At 37.2% G+C, this 23,110-nt stretch overlaps 1 protein-coding gene across 5 annotated transcripts in view; it reads right to left on the reverse strand.

Moving 5' to 3' along the window:
• ZDHHC14 (zDHHC palmitoyltransferase 14) overlaps positions 1–23,110 on the reverse strand; it is a 114,200-nt gene that overhangs the window by 45,394 nt on the left and 45,696 nt on the right. For 3 of the 5 annotated variants that reach the window (XM_075498930.1, XM_075498932.1, XM_075498934.1), the window contains exon 2: positions 5,068–5,240. In XM_075498930.1, the coding sequence (XP_075355045.1) occupies positions 5,068–5,240 (173 nt within the window). The remainder of the gene's footprint in view (positions 1–5,067; positions 5,241–23,110) is intronic. The other 2 variants (XM_075498931.1, XM_075498933.1) reach the window with 1 other exon arrangement.

Raw genomic sequence — 23,110 nt, forward strand, 5'->3', positions numbered from 1 at the left:
ACGAATGCTTCATTATATTTTTCCATATTTTTATGCTTAAAAAAAAAAAACTTGATAAGTTTTTGTAGCCTAAGCTATATACCTTATTTCTGAGATTTTCAGATGCTTAAGTAAGATGATTTAACCACTTCTGAAACTCAGATGAATAGCAAACATTTTAGTACCTCTATTATATTAGAGAATTTGGGGGGGCAGGGGAGGTCACAGTTCAGGTATCCTCCGCAGCAGCTTGTTAAGAGCTATAGAGTTAACTTCCAGATTTCTTTACTGCAGAGCACGTTAACTCTGTTGATGAACAGATTATGAACACTCCATCACTCCAGAGAAACTAAGGATGTCACATTCCAGCAGAACTGTGTTTATTGGAGACTGCTGCTGTCAAGCACTCAGGGCAAGGAACCTAGCTCTCGCTCCTACCACCTCCACAAGAAAGAGAAGGCACCTGCCCAACCCAGAGAAAGGAAAAGCTTTGAGGAAATATTATCACAGAAACACAAGGTGAGTAAAAAGCTGAGTGCAAGGAAGGATCTGAAAAAGAGGAAGGAGTGACAGACGACAAAAGATGCAACCAGGTAGGATCCAGATAAGAGCCACAGAGGCAGGCCTGAACAGAAGCATAGGAACAAACTGCGGTAACTTGTTTCTGTGTCAAGGCCCTAATAACAAGTGCATTGTTATAGTGCTGCCTTCTGCCTTACCTATCTAGGTTTTCGTTACTCAAAGAACAACTTGCTGCTCCTTTTGATTTTTTGTTTTGTCTTTAAAACCACTGGATTATGAAAATAATGCATCTAAGCCACTCTTCTTTTTTTTAGCAAGCATTCAAAATACCTCATCCTTCAAATGGAGTGAAGAACACACTCAGTTAACATTTATAGCCTGTTTATACGTCTGATCTCACATTATAGTAGGAATAAATTATTCTCTCAATCATCAATACTTGTCCCATTACAGAGAAAAAGAAACAAAACAGAACACCAGCAGTAAGGAGCCCAACAATTTGTCTGCAAAGCTTGCTTCTAATCAACTTTGAAATCTTATCCTTAGCTAAAAATGGGTTTAAAGAAATTTGTTTATAAAAAGTGAAAAGATGATGATTGGTCAACAGGCTCAGACACAGATGTCTTCCCTTCTCCTAGTTCTGGTTTAAATATGCTTCATGAGTGCAGACTTCCATACAGTGTCCTCCTATGGTGCTCCAGCCTTTTCCTAACAAAAACCTCTTCTGATTAGGTACAGCAGTGTCCCACACAGTGCTGCTTTTCTGAGAAGGTAAAAGGCCAACTAACACAAATGGGTTGGTTGTATGCATACAAGTAAGATGGTATGTGTGTTATTCAGTAGAAATAGGTGATAATTTAAAAGCAAGTCTGGTATTCATCTAACAATTGTTAAGCTTTCATTTTTAAATTACCTTTAAATGTCAAATTTGATAAAGGTGAAATTTAACAGAAACATACAACTTTTTTTTCTTAATTTAAACTTTTAAAAGTATTATTCATGTTTTATTTTATTTAGAAAGCAGCACTGCTTCCTTTATTAAATGTCTTAAGTAACTCATATCAGGTATGATAAACATCTACTTTTATTCTTTGGAAACAGCTTAGATTATGTTACTCATCGTTAGGAAAGCAGAGACCAGGATGATGACTGGCAAGTTAAGACTACTTGTGCTTCACCACAAGAAGAGAAAAAAAATAGGAGTGCTGGGATTGCTGGAGCAGAACAGCTGGGAGAGGTCATGGTGGCAGACTTATGAAATGTAAAGGTTTAACAGAAATCTAAGTTCTGCAAGTAAGTCTTATGGAAGGTTATTCTATTAGAAAGACATTCTTATGATTTCAAATATCTAATAAATATATTTACCTTCCAATCATAAGATATTTTACTGGGAACTCCAGTACTGAAATAGGCAAAGAATGTCCACTGCTCCCCAATTATTGCATTAATAAAACTGAAGGAAAACACCATTTTAAAAAACACAGAATACTCACAAGCCGTCACAGTAATTACAGCAGTAATAGAACAGTTACGCAGGAAGCTCTATTTCAAAATGGCTCTTTCTGGAAAACTAAGTTTTAAACAATTCTTTATCTACAAATTATAACACAATTTTATGATATAAGGGGGCATTCCTTTTTGGCAACATTATGGAATATGCCTGCCTGAATTCCATCCTTCTCCCACAAGTTATTCCTAGAGAGAGAATAACTTTTTTTGAGAAGAGGTGGGGGCAAAAAAGAGAAAGGAGGAGGAAATTATAATTTTTCCCACATTTCCCCAAATAGTTCTGAGACGCTTCCCCCCCACCCCCATCCTTTCCTTCCCAGCTATAAAAATAATGCCATTACCCATTATAGCAACTTACACACTTCTATGCAACACATTACATACTCAGTATTTGATTCTGAAAAACATTTGCAGTGACAGCACCAGCTAAAGCTAAAAAATAAGCTCTAAAATCAGTCTTCCTAAGAAATCTGTTAGCTTTCCCAACAACACAAATGTGAACTTTGGTATCTGTTTTCCACATATCTGAATTCTGTGAATATTAGGAATTCTTCTATTACACAAGCAAGGACTGAAATTATTGTGTTTGAAGAGAAATCCAGTTCCTCAGTATAAACACATTCCATACCCATTTTAAATGGTTTTTTGGAGTGTACTGAGAATATGGCTTCACAGTGCTCCTCCATTTCTGATTTAGTTTCTTTATGGCAGTAAGGGCAGGTGGACTGAAGATTTTCTTCTTAAATAATCAAGAGTGCCATATCAGAAAGTAAGCAAACAGAAGAAATTTATATGAATTTAAAGTCATCCATCTGGGATTGAGCTATCTGGGTCATCTAGGATCTAACAGTTTTCTTCCCTGTATAGTATGTACAGTATTGTCCTTGCCCAAAGCAAAGTCCTAACTGGGTAAATGTAACCTTCTTCCTGTCATGGCAACGACAGCTGGCTCCTGGCTCTGCACAATTAGTCCAAACAATGTATAAAAGCAATATAGGTTTTCTTCCTGAAAGGTGAATGCCAGCAGAATACACTGTTTTTAGAAATCTACACCAGGTCTATAAAATTTGGTGAACTACACATCTCAGACTTCACACACCCATGGGAAAAGATTTCCTTCCCACAAAGTTCAATGAACATGTTACGTGGTCATACAGTTCCAAAAGCCTCAAACCTACACAAAAGAGCATACAGAGTAAGTACAATTAGCTGCTGCACATAGCATGCTGCAAATGCATTGATTCCACTTCAGAACTGAAATGCAAACTCTTTGAAATACACAAAATGCTGTTTATTACACAGACACCTTTTTATCTTAACACATAACATAGTGTAACAGCTGTGGTCAGGACCTTCCAAATCTGGTGAAAGAAAACGATCTCACTGTAGTGATGATCAATGAACTCATCACTATATTTTGAAATTCTGCTTCTTCTTAAAATAATCCATACCCAAGATAATGTGCATGATTCCAGAAAATAAAACCATTCTTCCTCCTCCAACAGCAGTTTTCTGAAACTCAGCCCTTCGGACAAGATTTTTTAATCACAATGAAACCATTAGATTCAACCAACCACTAAAGTACGTATGTATTTAAAAACAAGCTTGTTACCGTTCCTCTGCTAAAGGCTCATAAAGGCCTAAATACTGAATATAAGTTGATACATTTTTTGTTTTACCTTAACAATATTTCTTTGTTCAACAGATCTCTTAAGTGGAAGATGTAACTTCATGATGTGCTTTCTGACTCTTAACAGCTAAGTAACAGCTAATGCCATATTGTTGTTAACATTTTGCTATTTTGGCATGAATTCCCCTATCATTCCCACTTACTGGCATAGTTCACAGTGTGATTTTGGTGCGTACAAACTACATTTGCTTTCTGAGGAAACTAAACCAGAACTTCTGCTCCATGTGTACACCAAATGAACTCTACCCCTGTTATGGGTGTAAGAGTCTAAATCAATGACTTTGCCCCTCAAGACATTTTCACCAATGCTTTGTGGAGGACATATAGTCTATGAGAGAACCAGACAAAACCTAGTCTTGAAGTAAACCCCTCAAATTCACACTGTATAGATGCAGAAGCGTCTGCAACAACAGCTTTAGTGCACTCATTTGCTACTACTGCATTAAATTATTTATCACAGTAAACAAAGCCTAAGATTGTACTATAGTATTAAATATCAAGGACCCTGCAGGTATTTCTCCTGTACTTGCACAAACCTGTTATCTGTCTTTTCAATTATATGAGTGAGTGTTCCTCTGAAATTGCTTCAGAACATGGGATTTCCATTGACTATCATATCAAAGCAGATATAGTAGCCTTTAGTACGCTTTAGTAGCTTACTAAAAAATAAGCAAACAAAACCACTGTTTACGAAGCAGCTCTGCAAACTCATCCTGTGTTTTCTCATCCAGGTAGCACATTTTAGCTATTCAGCATACTTGTAGCTGTAGAAATTCCACAATTAGAATTTAGTTAACAATTCTCTTGATAAATGAGGCTGATTAAAATCTAGTTCACTCTCCTTTAATTGTGCTGGCTTTACACAGATAAAAAATAGTAACATTTTATTACTGTTACTGAAAAAAACCTTCCCAAGACTGTGTCAACTTATGAGACTGTACATTAGCACAGAGACTTATCTCACTCTTTCACAACATAAATAACAACGTAATTAAATTCAATTAAACTCTGAGGGTACATTACTTTAAAAGATGCATAACTGTAGAACCTTTGCAATATCAGCTTTCTTGCCAAAAACACTTTAGAAAGTATTCTCTTGTGCACCACAGAGAGACTTGAACCGTACTTGCTGAAAAGTATTTACAGTAATAACTACCGCTCTCCAGGGCCAGGATTTTGTTTACTATCTTTCTTGGTGAACAACTGATCAACCATCTTTCCACAGGAATTACTGCAATGTCATCAGACATTACAACTCCAGAACAATTACTGTGGCAAGATAGGAGTAACTCCTCCCATGAGCAGAGCAGCACACTGCCTTCATACAGCACATGCACCCTCGCGAGGAAAGCGAAGAGACAACAGACCTTCAGTGTTACCTATTTGTCTCTCTAGATCTGCTGCTTCATCTGGTGTTGCGCGTGGGAGGACACCAGGATCACTGAAACTAGTACGCAGCAGGGTCCCCATCACGAAAAAGAAAAGAATCCCACCAATTGCAGGTATAGCAGGTGTAATCTTCTCTGACAAATACGGACAACTGGAAAAAGAAAAAAGATTAAACATAAATCAATAACACATAGTGCAACTTGCTTTCAAAAACTGTTTACCATTATAAATGCTTATGAAGAATTCACTTTCTTCTATTGATACATTACTTGTCTTGGAACATTTATTGAAGCTGAAATTTCTATTTATGTGTTCATGACACTTCTGAATTTTCTCATAATCTGTTTAATATAATAAAGATCCAAATAGCATAATAATGACCTCACTAATATGCAATACTCATTCACATAAGAAAAGAAAATATTTTTATTACAGGATATTATAAGCTCATGTATTTGTTCATCTACTGCCCAACTATATAAAGCAAATTGGGGGGGAAGGGGAAGGGGAAACAACTTGAAGACATTAAACAAGAAATAGCAAAGCACATAACACGATGAAATAAGCCACACTGAAAAATGTAATTAAGTCTATAAAATTAATTTATCATCCATCACAAAGATGGTGCTCAAGAACTTACACCTGTGACACATTCATTTAATAGCCTTGATATATATCAATATTATAACACCACAGAATCACAGAATCACATAGGTTGGAAAAGACCTTTAAGATCATCGAGTCCAACCATAAACCTAACACTGCCAAAACCACCACTACACCATGTCTCTAAGCACCTCATCCAAACGTCCTTTAAATACCTCCAGGGACGGCGACTCAACCACTTCCCTGGGCAGCCTGTTCCAGTGCTTGATAACCCTTTCAGTGAAGTAAAATTTCCTAATATCCAGTCTAAACCTCCCCTGGCGCAACTTGAGGCCATTTCCTCTTGTCCTATCACTTGTTACCTGGGAGAAGAGACCGACCCCCACCTCTCTACAACCTCCTTTCAGGTAGTTGAAGAGAGTGATAAGGTCTCCCCTCAGCCTCCTTTTCTCCAGGCTAAACAGTCCCAGCTCCCTCAGCCGCTCCTCATCAGACTTCTGCTCCAGACCCTTCACCAGCTTCGTTGCCCTTCTCTGGACACGCTCCAGCACCTCCATGTCCCTCTTGTAGTGGGGGGCCCGAAACTGAACACAGTATTCAAGGTGCGGCCTCACCAGTGCTGAGTACAGGGGGACAATCACTTCCCTAGTCCTGCTGGCCACACTATTCCTGATAGAAGCCAGGATGCCATTGGCTTTCTTGGCCACCTGGGCACACTGCTGGCTCATATTCAGGCGGCTGTCAACCAGCACCCCCAGGTCCTTCTCTGCTGGGCAGCTTTCCAGCCACTCTTCCCCAAGCCTGTAGCGTTGCATGGGGTTGCTGTGGCCCAAGTGCAGGACCTTGCACTTGGCCTTGTTGAACCTCATACAGTTGACCTCGGCTGACCTCATACAGTTGACCACTACTGATTCTCTTTCTTAATCCATTTCTTGTAAGTTGGTAAGCTTGTTTACTCATTTACAAAATAAGACGAGTGCAAATGACAGTGCAACACACCTGGAAACAAATAATCCAGGGGGATCTAGGGCACAAAACCAGCATGAAAAAAGGCTTTATGGTTACCAGATTTACAATATACATGCAGGGCTTAAGATTGGATCACAGTTTTAGCAAATTTCCTCTATCCTTCACATGTAATAAAATCAAAATGGACAGAAGCATTGGAATCTAAACAACACACAAATATAAGTATCTCTTTACAGTTGTGCAAAAAGAGGGGATATGAACACTTAGACATTACATAGTATACCACTCCCATTAATCTGAGTCATACAACAAGCACTGCAGGATCATCTTAGAAAACACACAGGCTGAAGACTCTCTTTGTAGCTCTTATATTAAGTAGAGGTGGGCAAAACACAGAGATGGCTTCATGCATTTCTGATGTCTGCATGAGAAGTCACAAAATAAGCCTAAAAACAATGTAAGACAAAAACAAAGTTCTAGGCCTTAGGGCTTCATCTAAAGCTTCCAGGTATCAATCAAGTTTAATTAATATTGTCTTCCCTGTTTCTGCTGACTGCCTTAAATGATGATTCAGATGTGCGAGCTTTTGCACTGCAAGTCAGTTAACCTCACTGGAATGTTAACTCTGAGCAAGTGATGACAATGTCAGTTTCACTGTCCATCACTTCTGCTGACAGGAGGGGGAGAGAATGGAAACACTTTTCATACCATGTACCAAGCATTTATCTCCCTGCATAATCCTGTTAAATGTATTTGGCTGTTTCATCAAACGCCATGGGTTTCATAGGTGCAGTGAGTCCAAATGCATTACACGGCACATCATACCACCACTGTGAGTGGAATTCATCTTTTGCCCTGCATGAAAGTAATATTACAGGTGTAACAAGTTACGAATGATTAAAAAGACAACTGGGTATTAAAAAAAAAAGGCGAGGGGCAAGCGATACTGTAGTTTCATATAATGAATAGACTGTTCAAATACTAGGAAACGTACTTCAAATGCACACTTTTAGAAAATCTGCGTCAAAGACCCAGATTTATGAAATCAGTGCTAACTAAAGGAAGCAGCAGCAAGACAGCTGGTAGATATAAGCCTTGCTCCCTTCATGTGAGAGAAGTCAGAACAAACAACCAAAGAGAAGCTTTCATACCACATAAACGTCCTACTGCTCAATTTATTTCTTGCCACAAAGGATTACTGAAATCAAAACTACTGTAATATGCTCAGACAGGAGTACAAATAGGCTGCAAGAACATATTTTTTAAAAGGATTAGAGGGAACACGTACATTAATGAACACTAAATATAGCGCAGTGCTATTATTCTTCTGTTGCATTATTCATTACACATACCAAAGAAATTGCAACTGTGATGAAGTCTGTTGACCAAACAAGAGCTATATGTGTGCGAAAGGTACCATGAGATAATCTCACGACAGCACAGTAGGTGCAATACAATTTAGACAGGTGCCAATGCAAAAACAGTAATGGCGTCTACCTACTCAACTTAAATCTCAAATTCTCAGTGATACTCAGAAAGTGGAAACTGAAGGGCCATCGTGACAGTGACATGTTTTGTTTTAACAATAATTTCATAGGGAATTGGTAGCAAGAACAAATTCCTGTGCTGAAATACTGAGAAAGCCTTGCATTGCTGAAAAGTGATGGCTTCATTACAGTAAAAAAGCATGAAAATGTCTCTCTGCCTTGCTGAACCAAGTCCATCTGCAGTGAAAGAGACCACTCTCAAAGCCCTGCACACTCTTCACAACAGGGCAAGTGTAAGGTAACCTGCTTCACCTAAAGGTGTTTTCAGGGTATAACACCCTGTATTTTATCAACTTTGACTTGGAATTACTTCAGTAACAATGTAGAAAAGATGGAAGATGTCATCTTTGGCAATAATAACCAACTAATGCTCCACCAATTCAGAAATTATTTCAAACTGAGAAACCAGTCCTTACAGGGATTCAGACAGTAAGCCTAGGCAGGACCATTCAATCCAGTCCGACTTGCGTACCAACAGACTATATAATATTACATGGGCCTGCAGAGAGCTTGATGATATCTATCCTTTAGAAAGGCCCAATTAATTTTTCAAGTTCTTGTCAATTAAATAATAATAAAAAAAAGATACTCTATAGACAATTTTTTTCTTCATGTCTGTATAAAAAACAGGGGAAAAAATCTTAATATATCCTGGGAGATTAAAAAATCCACTAAAAATGGCGTCAAATTAAAAATGTGGACTTTAGCTCAAAATTGTCAATACATCTATAGAAATACACTTGCATATTTATATAAGCATGCAAATATAAATTATCTAACAAATGCATTTGTACTGCTATGTTAAGTCAAAATTATTTTAAACAATTTGTTTTAGTGTTACTACTTTTAGAATTGTCAAATACTGTACACAGAAAAAGATTATTCCTAATATTTGCTCAAATTCCTTAATTTGCTTCAATGGAGTTTGCATCCCTTTGGGAATCAGCTTTCTTCAGATGTTACAAGAAATATCTTTTCTGGATGGTATTTTCAGTGAGTTTTTAAAAGTAAATATTAGCAGGTATTTCCTGACAGCAAATTTCAGAACTTTCAGGCAGAGGGACTCCCCATGCAAACAACTGTCCATCTGCAGCACCACTTACGATAAAGCAGCACAGAGCTCCAGAACAAATCTCTGTCCTACACACATCTGCAGAGCAAATAGTGACAAACCTTTTTAAATCAGCACTTGGTAACTACTGGACATGAACTGACATCCTCAGTTTACATCTCAGAAACAGTAAAACAACTGTCCTTAGTTGGTATCTGCAATGATAGCACAGAGCAAGTACTGACTGGGTCCATCCCAGAAAACACACTTTTAGGAAGTATTACTTGACCATTGATCCCACTAGAAATTGTTACTGTGGAAGTAGCTTCTTCAGAGAACAATGTTTGGATTTGTACATAGCAATTAGTAACACAACCTGAAGTTTTGATTTAATTAATAGAGGAGCTTTATACAAATCAGCCCTGCTTTTTGCTTGGCTTCTCAACTGCTTTTTTGAAGCATCACGTGAAAGTTTGCATGAGTGTAGGAGGGGAATAAAATCTGCTGGAAGACTAGTCTGTCACAGCTAGATAAAAATAAAAACACACTGGCATTTAAGAGACAATTATCAAGTATCATCCCTGTGAATGAAAGATGCAGGAGAACAACAAAAGTAATTCTTACCACCCAGCAGCCCTCTTAACTGTGTAGCCACAGGGAGCATGGTTACCAAGATCAGCAGAAAGACACACGTCGTAATTGTACTGAAGAGCGCACACAGCGAGACTCCTACAACTTTCGAGCGCTTTCATTAGAAGAGGGGAGGAAAAAAACCAAGCCTCCTTAAGGCCTTTTCTGGAAAGATGAAGGCTTTCCTGAACAGTTCACTGACAGTTGTTATTCACTGATGGGGAGACACAGTAAATGACAAACCTATCCAGTAGGGATAATGGAGATTTGGAGAGAGTCTAACTTGGAGAGAGGCTAACCCTGTAGTTACGAGAAAACATTAGTAACAAATACAGCAGCTTACTAAAGAGCACAAAAAAGACAGGGTTTTATATCTGTGAGAAATTGGAGATCTCACTTAATAGTTGCTAAGCTGGCAGGCAGAAAACAATAAAAGTACAGATTTTATGCAAAGATGTAGTAGCCATCACATTTAATTACACTAATTAAAAAAAAGAAAAAAGAAAAAAGAAAAAAGATGACCCCTACAAGGTTGGCTGGTGAGACTGATAATAGAATACTAGATGTCAAGCTTTTCACCAATATGAAACTTTTTGCAGAAGATATAAAAAAAATGTACTCTAGGAAAAGCATAAGTATAGTAGAACCAAGTAACATAAGGAAAAAAATTACTGTTCATTTTCCTACATCATCAATTTAATTTATGTTTCTGCAGATATTGCCTATTTAATAACACCAGTAGCTATTGGTGTGCAGGTGGTGTCCAATGGTAAGAAAGAAGGCTTGCACTGTGAACGCTGGGTTCAGTTCCACGTGTTACAAGTCAACATCTGAATGAGACTGTGTTGCCTCCTTAAACTAACCCGAAGGGTTTGGTTTTTGTCCTTCCACTCTTATTTATGGCTCCCTTCAGCTTCCCCTTCCTTTCAACTCCACTGCATCATAGCTCCAAGCCACTCAGTCCCAAACTTCTGACCTTAAGCCAACACAAATCTTCATCAGGTTCTTTTGTGAGCCAAGTTAGTTTACTGAAACATATGAAAACAACACCATTTTGTTGACTTCTCTTTCTGCCTCTTTAACAAATCAAATATGTACTTGGAAAGGAGCACTGATATCAGTACAAGGCAAGAGAGACAGAAGCACACACAAGAACTAGAGAGAGAGGGAAGCTGGAACAGAGGGAGGAGACCTCCGTTTCAGCAGCTGTCAGTAAGGTTTTCATTCAGACCACTGCGTCTTGTGAAACCAGGTTCTAACCTTGACCTCTGTCAATTTAGAAATGGCAACAGAATACCCATATAGATAGATTAAAGGCAAATCAAGACTCTGGGCTAGAAGAACAAAAATGGCTTATAATTTACTTTCCTAATTACAAGTTACCAGTTTCAAGAAAGCAGCCAAAGACGTGCACGTAGACCACAACACAGACAGTGGAAGATGCAAGGAAGGGCAAAACATGAGGGCACAAGAACCTTGAAGGCTGCTGCCTGACAAAAACTGTAGGAAGATAAATGGAACAAAGACAATGATCAGAGTGAAATAATTTCACTGTTATAGGGTTTGGAGGGTTGCCTCTTTTTACTTGTTTTCCAGTAGAATCTCAACTAGAGAACATTACATTTCATATTGCTATTAGGAAAAGTATTGGCAAAGTATAAGGAGGTATAAAAAGAATCACAGAAACACTTTTAAAGACTGCGCGGTGGATTCTCACATATAATGCAGGCTTCAACCTGCTACAGACAACTTCAAAGGTACTGCACCTATGATATTAAAACATAGTTTTAATACACTCAGAATTGTTAAGAAGCATGGTATAAATTTTCCTATTGTATAGCTGTAGCTACAGCAGAAAACAATGTCACAGAAAAGAATACATACCTAATTTAAAGACTAGAAGAAAAATGAGATCAAAGAATGTTTGGATGCATCAGTTCTTCAGTCAGTATTTTTTGGAATGCTCATATGTTTCCACCCCCACCCCCAAATCCCAGCATCCTACAACTACCACTTTGAGAGGACCTTATTTTAAAGTTAAGGTGAAGAAACTCTTAAGAAAGGTCTGACACAAGAAAAATGTTACAACAGGAAACAGCTTGCAGTGCATCAACTAGTTAATGGTTAATTCTTCACAAGCATACAGTTGGCACACAGAAAATGTGATGTAATTTGAGTATAGATTAGTCCAAGCAATATTACATGAAATGCCTAACAAGATTAGCTAGGGAAGTTCTCCATTAGTTTCCCACATCTGCCTGATTCTGTTGTACACGCTTTAAAAATCTTATTAGAATTTTCAAAAGATATTAAGGAAACAACAGACTAATTTCAATGGGATTTGAAATTTGCTTTTTAAAAAAATTATTTCACTATTCTTTTTTGTGTTTTGAACTATTTTTGAACATCATACACTCCCTCATTTCAGACTGGTCAGTTTCAAAAACTTATTTGATAAAATACAAGAAAAAAAATCACTCTTCTAATACTTGCTTCATTTCAAATCCAGGAAATTTGAGATGCTGCAAACATGTGAAGACTATGAAAAACACAACAGCTAACAAACAAAAGGCAGAATGACAGCAGGAAGGGAAGAAATAGGCAGAATATTACCTCCTCCTCAGTTTAATAATTTAAAATATTATACCCTAATCATAAATGCAGATTTATTGAATGGTTTCAGACAAGAAGCATTTAGCCTTGCTTGAATGCTTTACTAGTTTATTCTATATTTTATGGTACTGAATACATCTTTCTTTTTTCTGTATTTGTTATATTGCTTGGGGGTAACTCCATTTCATTTTAATTCTAATTAAAAATAATTTTTAAGTGGGAACACATACAGAATAATAGTAATTATATTGTGTACATAAGTGTCCCAGCCTCTACCAGCACTTAGAAATTATTAGTTAAAGCAAAAAAGATTAATATGATGAAATCACACAGATTACAGAACAGCATGATCCTTAAACCTAATAAATTAAGTACTTTAGAAGTTCCCTCAAACCTAATACAAAATAAAATTAGCTTAATGTTACCTTGAACAGCAAAAGCTCAACAACCAGTCTTCAAACTTTCATGTGAAAACCTGACACAGTTTGGTCTTTAAAGCTGATGTCAAAACACATGAGCAATTACCAAGAATGAAAGACTACAATGACCTCCTTCCCCCCTGCTCAAACCAGCAGGCGTTCAATAGAACTCCTAGCAGCACTGACACCATTAAATTGTAGTGCATTACCACCGAAATCAGATTTACACTGGCTGGATTTGGTTGTAGGAGTTCAGATGGACCTAAGCAAGCAGTGTTGATTATGACATTGTGTAAGATAACCACAAACTTCCTCCTACAAGTAAAGGTCTTAAGGGTTTAATGCAGCAGATATGCAACAAAGTAATAGCCTTGCATGACCTCCCAATTTTTATTGCTACATGAATTAACTCTAATGATCCACTGTCAAACTTCGAAGTGGGGATAGATAAAATGCATAATGCAAAAAGAACCTGTCTGCAAAACAGATGTGATTACCGAAGATCTTACAAGGGCAACTAAATTCTGCTTTGTTATACAGAGAAGGAACTTCTTTGTTTTACAAAACACAATTTCTAAAATTCTGATTACATCAACTGTTGGCCAGAAATTTCCAAACAAGGTAGTAAGAAAATGGGAAATATCTAATGAACCATGCATCAAGAGCCCCAGTCTTACCAAATAATCAGTTTCTTAATGAAAGGCCAATGCAAGTATGACATATCCTCAAAATACAAACTCAGAAAAGGCATGGCTTCCAACCATGCAGCAAATTAAAGGCTTGCTTTATTGCAATTTCTGTTCGCTGACTAATTACTTACTTGAAAAGCTAAAAATATATTTGTACTTTAATCCACCAGTTTTGCAAGGTCTGGTTTCCATAGTAAAAGACTACCAATTAATGAATTCCACTATGTGCACAAACTCGGGATTTCTTTTAAACAGCTCACATAGAACACTTTCTTTCCTGTTATGCTTCATATTACTTCCTTATTATTTCTTATTATTTCCTGCTGTGTGATTTTATAACTAAACCATCAGATTAATCCCAAGTACTTATGAACAGAAACGAAAACCGGGACAAAACAAGTGGAAATGCCTTATGCCACAAACACAAGTCCCTGAAGGAGTACGAGCTTCTAGGTGATTTTCCACAGGATTCTCTGGAATTTGAGTACGCAAGTAAGCTGCTGCCAGATAGTGGACTCTGAGCTTTCAATGAGCAGTATTTTGTGTTCACCCTGCACAATTTATAAGGTCTAAAGGCTAGCTGTAAAGTCGAGCTCTTGCTAAAGGGCAAAGGCCTGTCAATGCAATCCCTACCCCTGACCACAGTCTGTCACTTCCCTTGTATAAGTACAAGTGAGCTGGCTAACACTGAGTTAAAACAGAGGAATTGCTCTCAACCTGTTCCCTTTTCCGAAAAAAACATTCATTTTCTGTTAGATCAGTTTCCTGAACAACTTTACTCACTGTGTGACGTAATGAGTGCCAGTGAACAGGTAGGAACACACAGAGGGCAGGATGAAGTTGAACTGTCACTTCCAGAGGCATTCAACTGCTATGTGGACTTAGCAATAAAATGAAATCCCACCCATAGTCATAAGAGCTTAGGAATAGTAGATCCAGTGTCTTATATGGATTTCTTTTTTTTAGTGTGTCTTTTTCCCTCCACAATTCTCCATATTGCAAGACTTTTTAATAAAACACACAAATGAACTTTAATCTAAAATACAGGGGAAAAACCTTAACTTCTCAGTGGAACGCACTACAATACAAGCCTTGGCTCTTTCACTGAAAAATAGAGCTAAGCTTCACAGATACAGCAATTCCTGGGGCTCCTTTACTTATAAAAGAGTGGAGAACTGATGATCCTGCCCACACTACATACCAAAAGTTTACATCACATGGTTATAAATAAAGCAACTGGGAACACAAAGCAAGGAGGAGCATAAAACCAAGAGAGTTTAACCTCCTCTTCTCCAAAAGCAGAGCTGAGCAGTAGCAATTCAGTGACCTGATCATAATTCTCAAATATCTGAGAGGCCTGTTTGTACGAACTTCACAGGCATGGGTCTCTACAAGCGTTGGGAGAGTTTTACTTGAAATGGCATCCTTTGTTTTTTCCTACTGCCTCCTCACAGTATCATGGGAATTCTCTTATCCCAGACTAAGCATTCACTGGACAAACAGACTGGCATATTACAGGCTACTTCAGATTAAAAAAACACCAACAACTAATTAGCACACATCATGCCAAAGCAGTGCCAGCTCTCCATATTAAAAATGAGTCAGTTTAACTATAAAAAAAATGGCAAGACCAGGTTGAGGTAAACCTTTTATTTCATGGAAAAAAAAATAAAGCACACAGTGCTTCACCTACACAGAAAGAATTACCACTACAAATATTTTGGTTAGCAATGTAATTTAAATAACTAGGAATAGCCTTTTACTGTTTCGCATTAGAACTGAGATTTGGGTGCAAGTCATGCAAGTCCAGGCATTAAAAGTTTAAGAAATACCCTACATTGAAAGATTGCTTCTGAATCAGAGTTAGCAGTGTCATAGCATTTAACTATCTTCAGGGATGTGTGTAGAAAAGATTGCACTGTGTGAATATTGAAATACTTCTGCCTGAATTTTTCCTTTTTTTTTTTTTTGGAGACATCTAAAATGATCTGTATACACTTTTATGTTAAATACTTATCAAACCTAGATAAGCACATTCAAATTGAAAATCAGTGGCTTTATTGTATTATGCTTTTCTCTGTAGTTCCACAAACATATCATGCACAGGCACTTTCCTCTTGAGAAAGGCCGCTGACTGAAATTATTAATTCCATATTCCCTTCCTGAACACTTGTATAATTCACCAAAAGTTATTCTACCATATATCAATTCTATGATTTAAATCACCTGTTTAAATAAGGGAAACATATTCCAGCATATTTTCTCTTAAGCCAACTACATCAAGAAATATGTATTACAGAAAAATACAATTAAAGGAAGTTATAGCAGAAATGTTATTTTGAAATTAAAAACTAAGGATTAAAAACATCCATATTAATGGTTAAAAGCTGAGAGTATCACAGAAGGTTCCATAGCAGTTCAACAGCAAAAAAATTTCCACATTTAAGAGAATTATGTTCTTCACACAAATGTCAGTCACTTAAGAACCACAGTTACTTTACAGTTAGCTGCTGTACAGTAGCTAAATATTTTGACTGCTAATGCATAAACACGACCTGAATGGAAGATGAACAAAGAAAAAATGCCCAGCTTTTACATTGTTTCTTAAAAATATTTTATTCAAAATTCCCACTCAGTTTTAAATTCTTTTCATATGCAAATTTCACTTTCTGCTATTTCATTAAAATTTTCAAGCCTTTTCCCAACTGAGTTGTTACTGCAATTTTGTTCAGCAATTACCACAAACCCCAAAATTTAACGTAAATTGAACCAGGATTTCAGGTATGGAAGAATAATGAACACAGGGTATTACTGCTACCCTTCTTCGAAAGTATAATTTACTTCTTCAGTTTAACATCTGTCTATTTTTGTCAGACTGCCAAATCTTTTTAAAAAGTGTCACAAGAAGGTGAAGCAAAGCAAAGAAGGTCTTTATCACATCCATTGCAACTGTAAATTTCAAACTTTTTTCTTCTAACTTTTTAATTATGCAACCTGTTATCACCTATATGAGAAGATCCCAAGCTCCACTGAAAGAGCTTTTCTTTCGCCACTATTTACACAGACATCTAGTAGATGATTTTGCAAGTGGAATAACGTGGTCTCTTTCCCTAAGGCAAGCCAGCCATGAAAATCAGAGCAAAGCTCAGTTACTTCATTGTTCCCAGAATATACTCTAAGGAATTGCAACACAAGATTTGTTCTCCGACTTTCCATTGTCAAACATGTTCTGCTGTCCTCCTCCCAGTTTCAGATGCTGACATGTAAACAATTCTCCCAGACACACTCAACCATACAAATACCGCTCCAACTGTTGGTCTGCACTTCAGCGCTTTTGCACAAACAGGAAATGAGCAGGGCATGAACTTAAATAGAAATGGAAACCTTTTGAATACATAGAACAATTGCACAGAAGCTAAAATAAAACCAGAATTGCAGCAACAAACAAAACACCACTATAGGACCACTATCCTACAAAAAAAAGCAACTGGCTGTATAAAACGGCGTAACATGCTACAACCTACATCTCCGTAGTGCACTATCTCTAAATGTAAATTGGTGATGTGTAACCTATTTCACTGAGTCCTTCAAGCACTGATATCACGAGCCCCACCTTTTAGCCTGGTGTTTTGTCTTTAACAAGGTTTGCTGCTGCCTTTGGCCAGTCCCTCCCAAATTCCTCAGGCTCTCTCCTGGCTGGACTCTGATCACCAGGGAACAGAGGCTGCCTGGGCCCTTCTGCCAGCTCCAAACGCACACACTTGTTGTGCTACAGTACCAGAGGGGAGCTGCAGCCTTTACAACACCCCACCAGCGTCCCGATTTATCTGAGGATACTGGCAACTGAACTTGAAGAGAAGCTGCTACCCTGGATTAATCAGCGGCTTTGCACACAGCAACAGGAACAGACCCTAACCAGGAGGAAGATCCAGAGTTTGGTAATGTTCTGCAGTCTTTACTCTTTTCTTCTAGCCTGTCCTCTGATTAAGTCCATTCTCCATGGAAAAGCTTGCCTTTCGGGTTTGCAGAAGATACTACATTCAAAGAGATGAGCTACATGTAACTATAAGCAGCATGCTGGCTATGTTACTTCAAATAGCTGCACTAAATGAAAGGATAAATGTCCCACGCATTCCTCCTCCTTCCTTTCTGTGCCTTTACAAACATGACAACAAAGTTCAGGAGATGTCAGGTATGTGCTTCATTTTTCAATAGCTTTCCTATATAAAGGTGCAATGTAACAGGGATTTATAGCATTTTTTTTTTTTTGTCTACATGTGTTCAGAAAGGAGAGACCTTGGTGCATCTTGCTCCTGGTTACAAACATTACGCTAATGCTCACAATGAATAAGTGAAACAGCAAAGTGTATGAAAGACACATGCAACACTGCAGCAGAGTAAGTAATTTCTGTTTACAAATAAAAGACAGACCAGGAGCACAAGATTCTGTTTCTTCACAGGTATAGAAAAATCCTTTTCCTCTCAAAGCATAGGAAACTACTCTGCTTTACAATTGAAGTATAGCATTCTTTATTCCAATACTCTGCCTTGTCTGAAGGAAAAAGAAAAAAAACAAAGAAGAATGGACAGTCATGCAAGCAATCTTGAATCAAAATACAGCTGTAAATCTAATTTCAGGTCCATTGAACTTTACGTTACAAGCTTAAATAACATTAAGTGCACTTATTCCTCCAAGATAAATTATTTTGCCCTCTTACACTCCAAAACAAAACTTCATTTTTCACATCCATGAAAGAATAACATATTATAAGTAGTGTTTCAGTAGCCTGAAGAAGATCAAACCCTCAAAGGTTCACTGGTATGAAGAACAGATGAAATAATTCATCATATCACTGTGAATAAGTTCACAAATTGAAGTCCAGAAGCACTGCCAGGCAACTGAACTTCTTGATGAACTGAGTATTCAACTCATGCTTGTTTATTTTTTAAAACCCTTAGTAAAGTAATAAACCAAATCATTCTCACTACTGGACCACTTCCATTCTTTTCTCATACTTGACACCTTGTCACATACATTTCCATTCTGTCCACAAAGTCAAAGCTTCTTACTAGCAGACAGAAGATTCTAATAAGATTTTGCTGAAAGGATGAAAAAAGGACTGAAGACTACATGGCTTATAACTAACAGACATGACACTAACCCATACTCTGTATTCTAGAGGGAAACTCGCATTTCAAATGTATGTTAACTTTAAACATTGCATTTTGTCCTGGATTGTCAAACAATATTAATATCCTCTATGTCCCAAATACATACTAACCACCTATTAACTTGTTTAAAACATGCAGAAAATACTGGGGCTGGAGGGGAATCGAAGTAAATATGCAAGAGTAGAGAGTGCAGTTTTTCTATTCAGAAAAGCTACAAATCTCAAAATAGCAAGCAGCATGGCAAATACCAAGTTGCTAGTATAACTGCATCCATTCCCCAAAGATTTTTAATGCAACTGTCTTTGAATTAATATTCATAGCCATGAATGCATGAGCCCTGTTGTTGGTGTCCAACTCCTCACAGACACAGAGAAACACTAAGATATGAGGTCTCTGCAATTTTTCAGTCTGTTAGAACAGTGAACGGCCATTAAAATTTAATAGTCCACATCTGCCAACCATGAGTTCCAGGTTTGCGTTTCAGGCTCATGCACTGCGCAGACAGTATGATCAACTCATTGTGAACATCCTCAGGACAGCACAAATCTCCCTCTTTGAACATGAACACACTGCTGTATCTCAACAGCAGTGATAATTATTCACAGAATCTTAAGCTGCATTTTGATCTGTAACTTTAAAAAAAAAAAAAGTAAATGCTTGTTCTGCAAGCCTGTCCTACGCTAGGATAAGGTCCCAGAAAAAAACAGCATTTAGGAACATGATTAGCACTGATTGTAATGGGACCTAGCTGCCAATATAAATCTACTCTTTGAGAGAGTTTTATTAATTCATACTCTGTTAACCCCTTCTCTCCCTTTTCTGGAAACATACATACACATGACAGAAGTAATTAACACACCCATAGGAATGAGTCCACAATTTGGTGTTCCAAAACTTGTAATATCTAGATAGACATTAAGATAAACAAAAGGGAGCGCCTTATACAGTGGAGGTCTATAAAGGGAATGGTCTGTGTTCTTACTGTTAGCTTTTAAGCAGGAGTTTCCTTGAAGACCAGTCTCCATTGTCAGAGTCAAGAGCATCAGTGCATAAAGAATAATATTCACAGAAAAGCACATTAATGACAGCTATATTAAAAACTACAATAGAGCAATAAATGAAACAATTTTAAAATAGAAGAGTCAAAAGTGACAAAAATTGTTGAGGTTTTTAAGAAGGAAAGTTGAACAGCAGCAAATCCTTTATTATTTTATTTTTACTATTTCTTCACTGACTACTCAATGTCCAAAACAAAAGACTTAAGTTCTTTCCTTTGTTTTTCCTTACTGTTCTCCTTGAAAAGCTGGCACACTGTTCTTGTCAAAAACCTCTCAAGGTGCTTCTCATGTGGTGCTGAAGAGCTAAATTAAACCTTAAATCTATAAACACAATTTAAAAATTCATAATTTGAAGGAGTATTTCTCCTTCACTAAAGACTGAAGTTAAAAAAAGAAATCTCTATGCTAAGAAATCAACAAAAGTAAGTGAAGTATAAACAAAGACCCTGGCAGCATTACTGTCCAGAGGTGGCCTATTACAGTCAAACTGGTACAAGAAAGTGTCTAGACTACAAAAAAAAAGTATTGAAAATATTTTGGAAATATATGGCGTAAAAAACCCAGTTGTTAACGTACTACATTGCAACACTACATTGCAATCATCTCTATTTTGTATATGACATGATAATACTCATGCTAAAATTAGCTAAAACTATATATTCTTTCAAAACAACAAAGCAACATTCCTTTTTTTTTGACCTACTCTGCACTCAGATGCTTGTAGCTTAGCCAACCCTCTGCAGCTGCTTCAACACCATGCCAATGCCTCCACTTCCTCAGCCTTTCTGTGCTTAGGAAAGAATCTCTGGAGACCTAAAGAGTATTGCACAAACAATACTGTGTCCTCCAACTGTTGCTAAATACAAAATCCATCTTTTCTTCTTTTGTCTCTCTTGAAGGACAGTGAACGTGTGCTTTGGACTTCATTTTTGGTTGATGAAATAATATTTTATTTTCTCTCAAAAAGGGGATGGATCAACCTAAGAGAAGCCCATTACAACAGAGGTCAGAAAGAGTTCAGTGGATAGGACAGGAGACCAGGAATTGGTAAAGTTGTCTTCCTGGATCAGCCAGGAATCTGTTGCGTGACCTTGAGCACAGGCAATTCACCTCTCTATTATTCCTCTGCTTTTTTGGAGTGTACACCTATCCAGGACACAATCAAGACAAAATAATTATGTGCCAAACTCTGTATGACTATAAAAATCCCGACCAGTTATTTATTTTTATTGGGTTTTTTTGCTGCCAATGAACACTGATGATGGTCTTGGACTCTACTGTACAAAAACACTGTCTAAGCAGCAAGCGAATCAGCTGGAATCTCTAGGCAATACTGAAATACAAATAATTACTAACAGGATACACAGCTTGGCTTACACAATACAATGGAAAAAAAAAAAGGAGGAGGACTTAAAATAGTAACTCCATATGTTACTATGCTGATTATTAGTTGTCTCATTAAAAAAAATACTGTGATTACAAAAATTAAGAAAATATACCAAACCAGAAGTGTTTCAGCCTCTCCTAAAGAGACAGGGTGTTTGTCCTTTATGCATTTAAATCTTGTTTTATAAAATGATACCATTCAGGTTTAGACAAGAACTTAACTGGTTTTCAAAAACATTTAATAGGAACCTGATGTTGAAAGATAAGTTAGCAATAGTTTCTTTCCAAATATAGTCAGTGCATGTCTGTCAACTTTTTAGACAATTCTGAGGAAATTACTTCAAAGTTCTGGGGGAAAAAAGTTTCCTGAGATTACAGAAAAAAGGAGAATTCAGGTAAGTGAATGATACTGAGAAACACGCATGTTCCAAGAAAGTATCTTCATTTAAAAAAGCCTAGACTATCTGAGTTACAGTATCTGAGCCCTGAAGCAACCAGATATTAACTATTTGCCACTGTGAGGAGTAACAGTAGTCTGTACAGACCAAAGTAATTTCCTCCACCAACATGCTGAGAGTGAGTAACTTTTTGTTGACTGTGCCAACTGAAGCTCCTCTTCCTCTCAGCCAGCCCAGTCATTTCCACCCCTGCCTTGTGCTGACACAAATGTTCCTGCAGCCCCCCAGGGAACGAGGAAACAGACCAGGCTGACGCGCTCCCCACAAAAAAAATGAAGAACAGAAAATGTGCTAGAGCAAGAAGCGAGATGGTTGTTTGGTTGTTTTCAAAATTGTTGGTTTTCATTGTTTAGATCTGTCTGTCTCTTATTTTAGATTGCTAATAAATAGTTGATCACCAGCCTTCAAAGATCTTAAATCATCTTCAGTTAAACTGCAAACACAGCTACAACAGAGAAAAACATTGCAATATTTTTAGGGAAAATAAGACACCTCCATTTAATTTGAGGCACACCATAGGACTGACTCCAGCCTGACAATATAATGACTACTGTGCAGTAACATTGTAAATTACATCTATAATCCCTGGAGCATTCTACATAAACACTGAACCTGCAAAAAATCAAATAATCTAATGAAAAAACTTTAAAGGAAAGCAACAGACATTTATAGATAATATGAATAGGTGTTATTAAGCAATACTTGCTGCCCATTATAATTGAGATGACAGATTAAAGAAGCAATCTAAAGCACTTAAAAATACCTAGCCCTTTGAACGTTTTACTCTTGAACTCCACAGAATTTTACAGACAACACTTTTTCAAACAGAAACCCCAGTTCCACTCAGTCTCTTCAAAATATAATTATTTAAGTTAAAATAGGTCAGGTCATCTGCAGAGTTGTGAACTACATTTACAAAGCAAATTCTACCATCACCATCATAACAACAACAAGGGAAGTTTCACTTTGCTCCTTACTTTTTCTTGTTGATTTTGTTATACAGCAGTCCTCTGATTCCTAGATTATGAAAAAAAATGCTGGTGTTATATAGGAGTTGTTGCTACTTCATATAAAAATCATTTACTCTACAATTTTCTCTTGGGCCAAGCAAAAATATTTGCTGCAAGGTGAGTTTACTTAGTAGAACTGAAATCTTGGGACAGAATGACAGATAAATTGTTGGAATCCATACATATTCTCCATATTACAGTATATCATTATTGCTAATACTTCAATAACTAGACAATTTCTAGGCCCAAGTAAATTATAAAATAATCATATGATTCCATAGGTAAAAAAATTCACTACATTGTCAAGCTTCCTTTATTTTTTGCATTCTTTCTTTAAATCTTGAATACAGATATCAGGCATTTTGCACCTTCTATTTGCAAGAAAAGCATGTCTCCAAGTCAGTGTCTCTGGC

Source organism: Mycteria americana, chromosome 3 (assembly GCF_035582795.1).
Source record: "Mycteria americana isolate JAX WOST 10 ecotype Jacksonville Zoo and Gardens chromosome 3, USCA_MyAme_1.0, whole genome shotgun sequence".
In the NCBI taxonomy this organism is placed as follows: domain Eukaryota; kingdom Metazoa; phylum Chordata; class Aves; order Ciconiiformes; family Ciconiidae; genus Mycteria; species Mycteria americana.